Below are 8,425 nucleotides of genomic sequence, written 5' to 3' on the forward strand. Positions count from 1 at the left end.
TGGGCCTGAACGACGATCGGGTTTGGTGCGTGGTGGTGGTGGTGGTGGCTGGATGGTGAGGGTGATGGTGATGGTGATGGTGGTTGGGTGGGGTGAAATAAGAACCAACGGTAGAATGGTAATTGCACAAATCAAAATTTAAAATTAACTTACAGTGTTAGTTTAAAGGTGGAAATATAGAATAAATAGAACCAGGGGTATGAACTTGGGAATTGGCTAAAGCTTGGGTGGGAACATGTCGTTTGCTCTAACAACAATTTAGTACTTAACATATTTTTATTAATAGATTTTAATGGTAGAAGGGTTAAAGTTTTACTTTTAATACTGTAGGAAATACAACTAAAAGTACATAAAACATCGAGCATTTCTGTAGCATAAATAAATTATTTAACAAAAAAGAATTATTTTTTATTTTACATTCTACATAATAACAATTTCCTAAGGACTAATTTAAGGTAGTTCTTCTTAAATCCCTAATATGTTGTTTGAATTTAGAGTGACACACAGTTTCTTTATTTTTTTTCAAATGATTTTTTGTTAAGAAATAATAATTTCTTGAAATACTAAAAAGGAAAAACTCTAACAATTTTAACGAAAATTCTTTAGAATAAGAAAGTTTAGAAGTAATTTTGAAATGTTTGGAGATATTTTTACCTAAATAGAAACAAATAAATTTGAATAAAATAATACTTGGATTACAAAGATTCTATACAAAGTTTTTTCTACAAAGTGACATGTCAGATTATGATAGGATGAATTAATATAAAAATATTAATATAATAAATTCATATAAAATGATAATGAATATAAGAATAACGTCACATCAATTTATATGAATAATTTTATATAAGTCTTTATAAGTGTAATATATTAATAAGAAAATGAATGATTATATATAAGTTTTTATAAGTGTAATATATTAATAAGAATGAATAAATACGAGAAAAATAATAAATAATATTATACTCACAAACATTTCTTATTAATTTTTTCTTATAAACATGATGTATTAACTCACAATTGATGTATTAACTCAATTCAATTCATATAGGTTTTATTTGTTCAACGATATATCTCGTCTGATTAAATCAATTATAAACTGTCGTGTGCATTAAAGAGTTCAATAAAAAGTGTTTGTTTTAAAATAAAATAAAAATTAAAAAAAATCACCTAGTCCCAAGTCGTGAGTCGAAAATTGACAGATGGCAGAAGAAGAGATCTTAAGAGTAGCCTTAGTACATCTCCCATCCGTGTGATCCAATAGCAACCTTACATCAATATTCCACTTCACAACTCCTTATCTTAAACAGCGGACGGACGTAGTCCGAGTGTGGTTTTCCTTAGCCAAAGAGACACGTGTAAGCAATCCGATGAATGTAAAAATAGATTAAATAAATAAAGAGAAAGAAATAAAGAAAATAAGAGAGAGAAAGAAGCTTCTGGAAAGGACCTTAGACCTCGCACTTCTGGCGCCTTCCTATCCTGAGTTGGGACCATCTTTTTTGCCCTTTTCTTCCTTTTTCTTTTTTTCTATTCCGCTTTTTATTTCCCTTTCCTTCTCGAACCCACGATTTCTCTCTCTTCCCCCGCCTTATCATTTACTCCACCCCGAACTTTCTAGAAACAACACAACCTAACACACACGCTCATCTCTCTCCCCTCTTTCTCCGAGATCAATCAACGTCTTTCTTTCCATCACGCTGTTTCGGTGTAAGGTCTTTGATTTCAACTGTTTATGATTCAGGTGAACGTACTTCTTTATAGATTAATGGAAGTTCTGCCTATACCAGGTAAAAAAACAAAAAAGCTCATCATTTGTTTATTTTTTTCTAATTAGGAAAACTGTTACAGTTGAATTTCCTTCACTTAAATTGTATCTGATGAAAGTTTGTGATAATCAGATTAAGTTAAGAGCAAAGTAGAGGGCAATAGATAGAGTTGGGTAATTTAGTTTGAAGGGTTGGGATCTGAGACCTAACCCGATGGCACCGGGTGAGCAAACGAGCGAATCTCCAACTGCCACAGCTGCAGACTCGCAGAGATCTCTTCCGACGCCGTTTTTAACTAAAACTTATCAACTAGTTGATGATCCATCTGTGGATGAACTCATATCATGGAACGACGACGGATCGACCTTCATAGTTTGGCGACCAGCTGAATTTGCCAGAGATTTGTTGCCTAAATATTTTAAGCACAACAACTTCTCTAGCTTCGTCCGCCAGCTCAACACTTACGTAAATCACTAACTAATTATTATTAATCAGTTTTGTAATTAGTTATAAATAAAAACAAACTTAACATTCAATTAATGCAGGGATTCAGGAAAGTAGTTCCAGATCGATGGGAATTTGCGAATGATTGTTTCCGACGAGGCGAGAAAAGTCTTCTACGAGACATTCAGCGACGTAAAATCTCAGCGACAGTCGCTGCATCCACTGTTACCGTGGCTGCGGTGGCACGTGCCGTTTCGCCGGCGAACTCGGGTGAGGAGCAGGTAATATCAGCGAATTCATCACCCGCGGCGGCGCCTGAGACCACTGTGATCCGTACAACGAGTTGCACGACGATGCCAGAGCTTCTGGAGGAGAACGAAAGGTTAAGAAAAGAGAATATGCTGCTGAATCACGAGTTGACTCAGTTGAGAGGATTGTGTGATAGTATACTTTCTTTAATGACGAACTACGCCGCTGGTCAGTTAGACACTGTGAATTTACCGGAAGGGAAGGCTGTGGAGTTTTTACCGGCGAGGAAGGCGGAGGACAGTGGTGCGAAGGCGGAGGAAGTGGACGTGACGCCGAGGTTGTTTGGCGTCTCAATCGGAGCAAAGCGTGCAAGGAGAGAAGAAGAAGAGGAGAATAATCAGGTGCAGCAACAGGAGGGTGAAGGTGGATCGGATGTGAAATCAGAGCCGTTGGATGGTAAATCTCATAATCATCAGGATCCTCCGTGGCTGGAACTAGGTAGTAAATGAAGAAAAATGACGGGAGGAGACTAGAGATTGGATTAATATGAAGTGACACGTGTCGGATGGAGGGATGGAAATTTGCTAAATATGGAGTATCAGATGTGTGACACGTGATGGTTATGGTTAATGTCTGGGAAAGTAGAGTCCTTGACTTGACTAGTTGTGTGCTGCTAGAAAAAGCAGCACTTTGGATCCAAGGAAGGAGTACAAAAAATGGTGCAAAAGTGAAAAGAAACTGGAACAAAAAAGGCAACTTCTTCGAGATTAATTTTATGGGTAGTGAGCAAATAGTTAATTAATTGGTAGGTTTAAGCTTGATAATTGGAGCTGAAACCTGTAATTTATGTTACAATTACAAATGTATCCCAAGCTAAGCTTTGAGTTTTCAATTTCCGAATTTAATTTATCCTTTAATGGTGGCATAAATGGAATGCTGTTGATAATGATGAATACCAACATTCCTTTTCCTTCTATTTCAGTTGTGTCTGACTACACAATCCAAAGATGTGGGAGTGTAGATAGGCTTTGGGTTTGGCAAAGTCAACTCTAAAAATATGGACTTTTGTGAAGTACAATTTGGCTTTGGTCTTCATCGCTGTATTGCATATATTCTTTCTGGCCAAAAGCTACAAAATTTGGTAATAAAATTCAAGATGCGATTGTTCTCTGCTGACTGAATGTTTTGACGTGCACATTTTACATCCATTTTCTTACATAATTTGTAAATAAATTTTGTCAACCCTAATAATATACCTAATATTATCCCAATGTTAACTAGTGAAAAGCAATACTCCAAGCTTATGTCCTGCTAAGTAGAAGTGAAACCAGATGTCAGGAGTGGATTCTTTGACGCTAAAGTCAGCCAAGGAGTGACAATGATACTCGTAGGTAAGGTTTTAAAACCCGATTCGGGGAGTGACCCGGTCAAGTTACTGGGTCATCGAGTTGGCCAGTCGAATCGTGATATCATCATGCTGATATCAATGTAATGACGTTATTTTGACATTAACATGACATATAAAAAAATAATAAAAAAGCGATTCAACTGTTGGGTCGAACTGGTTGGACCGACGGTTCGTAATAAAAAATTCGGTCCAATCGCGGTTCAAACTGGGTTATTTGAAAATTTTGATTTTTTAGTTGAACCGATCGGACCGGGCTAAGTTTTAAAAGCACGCTCGTAGGTGAGCTTTGAGGGCCAAGGAAACATTTCAGTGGGTATTTTTGGAGTGAGTAGTCCCATTTGCTTCATATACTACTAGGGTTCTTCCACATGTCCCTTGTAACCGTTTTATAAGGCATGTGGACCTTTTTTTTGCCTGGGTTATATGGATCCCTTTCTTAACCTCGCAAATGTAGCGAGAGGGATAGGATCGCCTAAAGGCGAGCGAGGACTGTCTCCCTAATGAATTGGAGGAGGCAAAGTTATACCAAGTAAAACTAAAATTAATTAACCTAACCCAACTCACATATAATGGGATGAACTTAGATCTCAACTAAAACACCTCCACCATTAACCGAAAATCAAAAGGAAACATTCAGTGCAACAATGGCCAAGTAATTGGAGTTTATATTATATTTATTCCCAAAGAAGAATTCTTCACGTTCACTGAAGAGGATTAAGTATGTCTGTATTAATTGAACAGAAAAAGGAAAATAAATCAAACAAGATCTTGTCATATAACACAACAAAGTAGTTATTAAAAAATTAATTACGTGAAACACGCTGTGGAAAAATAATTGGCATTTTGGACTTTTTCCCACAACAACCAGACACCTGCAAAATGAGATTGCCATAATATTAACATTAATCAACTCTTCCACTTCCTAGAATCTCCTCAAGTCAACAAGAGAATGAATAGAGGAAAGATGATTATTCAAGTGGATGATCATGTTTGGTTTATTTCCCATTTTTTTCTCAGAAAGCGATAATGTTGTATTTTAATATGACTTCTTCCTTGTTTTGTTTTATTTGACTTTTCTTCTTTTCATTACTAATTACAATAATAAATACGATTTCTTTCCTACTTATTCATCTCATTAACTATCAATTAAATTATGTATTTAATTCATATCACATCTCCCCGTTTCTTAAGATATATTTTAAACATTTTAAACATTTTAAAACCATGTTTAAATAATACAAATTATCTGTTTATTTATTTGTATGGTTAAAATTAATGTATTTCCTCATTTTCTATTTGAAATATATTCTGCCTTTTCGAAAGAAGTATTAAATATGGATTTTTTCCCTTAAAAAAATGATTAGTTTGATTTATATTCTCTATCACAAATTATTCTAATGATTCTCAAAGATGAATAGTTTAATTCATACTTCATAATTAGAAAAGAAAATTAACTCTTTTTTTTTTTTGGTGGTTGTTTGATTTTTTCAACTATGTAAATCTTGGGAAGGTCACAAATGTTTTAAGTGACAATAGTAATGATAATGGTAGGAAAAAAAATAATAATGGACCATAAAATATGTGGTACATAAAGCAATAGCAGAAGGCAAAACTAAGGTGTGACAAAGAATAGTACAAAAAAACGACTTCAACGTCAGCCTTATATTGACTGCCTAACCTAATTTTAATTTAAATTATATCATCACAAGCAAAATCCAAGAAACGACAGGCCACGCCAGTTGCCCACATGCCCACCGCATTTCTTCTTCAAATTCAGACTAAACAACTTTTCCCACTAAGGTATGTTAATCATTTTCAAATACCACTTTCCCACCCGACATTTATATTTTATTAATATTCAAAATATACTTTACTTTCTCAACTTACGTTCAATGAGTTACAAGAGTCAAGATAAGAGATTTTTTTCCAGTGGAGGCCGATGTATGAATATTGGTGACCGATTAAATATTCACCACTGAAATCATTCATAAATCAACTAAGAATAAGAAACTCTAACTTTGCAATGGTCAGTAATCGACGAGAAATCAAGTTCCTAAGTGAGAAGGACTTTGTAAAAAGGAGGCTAGAGATTCAAATGGTATGATAGAGAGAATTTTATAATCGAAATCAGTTTTGAGTAGTAACAGAATATTAACTTTTGATGAAAAAGATTATTTAAAACTTTTTGGACGGAAAAGCGTTAAGGCTAACCTTGGGTGGGAAAATTTGTTACTCAAATTTCACACTGTTATGTACGTCACATATTTACTCCTTTCATTAATTAACTCTTCATCAAACAAAAGTTACCTTACCTGATATTGTACAACAATCAAGCTCAATACAAACTACAAACCATCATCACGTATTTCATTTTTCCCGTCGTTTAGGATAATTTCTTCAAAAAGATTTAAAATGTTTTTTTAATTATATAAAAAAGAAACTCCTTAAAAATTAATAAAACCTTGATATTAAATAATTTTAATACTTTCTAAACCTACATATAAGTTAATGCTTAACCAAACTTATAGCAAACAAAAATTGAAATGAGCTCATATTTCAGTTACAATATATAAATTAATAGATTCACAGATTAGAGTATTTCTAATAGTATTCTTATTTTAAATAGCATATTTCACAAAAATAAAGAACATCTTAGATAATTTTAAATATAAGAACAAAATTTGTATTCAAATCCAAAAGACTCTTTAAATGACTTAATAAATATGAGAGAGACTTAATAGAAGAAAAATTAATAATAAAAGCATAAAAACTTGTAATTTATTAAATAAAATTGTGATAAAGAGATATTGACTATTTAGATATAGAGAGTCAAACTCATTCTTTAATTTATTTTAAAGAATAAAGAGCTATTGAGCTCTTGTTTTTATAGTGAGTCATATAAATTTTTTAGAGATGCTGTTAGTTGATTAAAAATTTATTTCATTAAGAGTATTTCCAATGATGCTCTTTATTTGGAAAACATCTTTGCATAAATAAAGAGTATTTTATTAATTTTTAAATATAAAAAATATAACTTATATAAAAAATACTCTTCAAAATAGAGAGTATCTTCATTAATTTTAATTAATTAAAAAATTAATTTTTTTTTTATATTAAAAATTAATAAAAACTCTAAAAATAAAACAAATTGGAGATGAGTAAAAAAAACATAACTTTTCAAAGTATCAAATATAAAGAAATGGTCAACATGAATAGCGACTCAATTCTATAGCAATGGATTTCTTCAACGGGGAAACTGCAACGAGTAAACCGTGAAACCCCAAGAACGCTCTTCCCTCTTCATTTAGTCTAAACTAATTTTCTACACGTCCGTGTTTTTACTTCAATATATATATATATATATATATATATATATCTTAACCCAATCTATCGTTCTCAACTCCATTTTTTCTTCTCAATCCGTTTCATGAATAACTTATTCTTAAACATACTCATCATCCACCACTTAATACAATGGAGATTACAGTTTTATCAGCTCAAGGCTTGAAGAATACTTCTTCTACTCTCTTCTCAAACCGTATCAGACCCTTCATCACCATCACCACTTACTCTCCAAACACCGCCACCTCCGGCGATAAACAGTGCCACGTGTACAAAACAAGAGTTGATGATGAAGGAGTAAACCCAACATGGGGTGACAAGTTTCATTTACCTACAGACAACGCCTTCTTTGCCAACAGATATTCTTGCATATATCTACAACTATACACCAAAAGGCTCATTGTGGGTCAAACTCTACTGGGTTGGTGTCAGATTCCGGTTAACGATATCGGGTTTCCTCCGGTTGGCTCCGTCCGCTATCTCAGTTACAGGTTACGGGATAAAGATGGCTCCAGAGGTCAAGGAGTTGTCAACCTCGCTATAAAGTTGGAAAATATAGTGCCGGTAGCCGGTGAGAACTTCAGCCAGCCGCTAGAGATAGACACATGTCCTGTAATTGGTATACCAGTGACCGTATGTCCACGTGTCAAGGATAGCATGAGTTGAAATCTCGGAGGAGATATGAACAGTGCGACACAAGAGAAGTCAGCCTCAGTCATCATGTGCTTAAGCCAAAGCAAATGGTTCTAGATCCCCTTATGTTAAATGTGTCGTGTGTCACTAAAGTCTTTTCAATTTAGTTAACTCTGTATGAATGGAATCATGGACAGATAGTGTGTTCCTTCTAAATGTATTATATGAAAATTTTTGACAAATAAAGGCCGGATTTTAATACTATAAATTGGGTTTCCTAGTAATCGTTAATCAAAAAAGGAATAATCTGCATCACACAATTTGATATGCACCCAATAAACACTACCCGATTATTCAGGATTATTACCACGTCTACTCAAAACCCATTATATGCAGAGTCAAGAGAGCAATGATTTTTGAAGCTTTTTAGCTCACAATAGTGCTATGTAAATGTAATGACTATTATTAGCTTGCAAATTGCGCATCTAATCACGGATTAATACAACACAGCGAAGATGCGATTGGAAAACATTAGCTCAGTGACCCAATTCTATCATAAAAAATTTCTTACATGTCCCAC

General features: G+C 33.8%; 2 protein-coding genes across 2 annotated transcripts; both read left to right on the forward strand.

The window, feature by feature from the left end:
* Positions 1 to 1,548: 1,548 nt before the first annotated feature.
* Positions 1,549 to 3,354, forward strand: LOC116109675 (heat stress transcription factor B-2b). Its single transcript, XM_031395899.1, has 3 exons — positions 1,549 to 1,790; positions 1,902 to 2,234; positions 2,315 to 3,354. The coding sequence occupies exons 2-3, from the start codon at positions 1,983 to 1,985 to the stop codon at positions 2,969 to 2,971; spliced, it is 909 nt and encodes a 302-aa protein (XP_031251759.1). The 5' UTR covers positions 1,549 to 1,790; positions 1,902 to 1,982; the 3' UTR covers positions 2,972 to 3,354.
* Positions 3,355 to 7,252: 3,898 nt separating this feature from the next.
* Positions 7,253 to 8,112, forward strand: LOC116109676 (BON1-associated protein 2-like). The gene has a single exon (XM_031395900.1). It carries the CDS (start codon positions 7,345 to 7,347, stop codon positions 7,876 to 7,878), a length of 534 nt encoding a protein of 177 aa, XP_031251760.1. The 5' UTR covers positions 7,253 to 7,344; the 3' UTR covers positions 7,879 to 8,112.
* The last annotated feature ends 313 nt before the right edge of the window (positions 8,113 to 8,425 follow it).

This window comes from Pistacia vera, unplaced genomic scaffold (genome assembly GCF_008641045.1).
Source record: "Pistacia vera cultivar Batoury unplaced genomic scaffold, PisVer_v2 Contig587, whole genome shotgun sequence".
Lineage (NCBI taxonomy): Eukaryota > Viridiplantae > Streptophyta > Magnoliopsida > Sapindales > Anacardiaceae > Pistacia > Pistacia vera.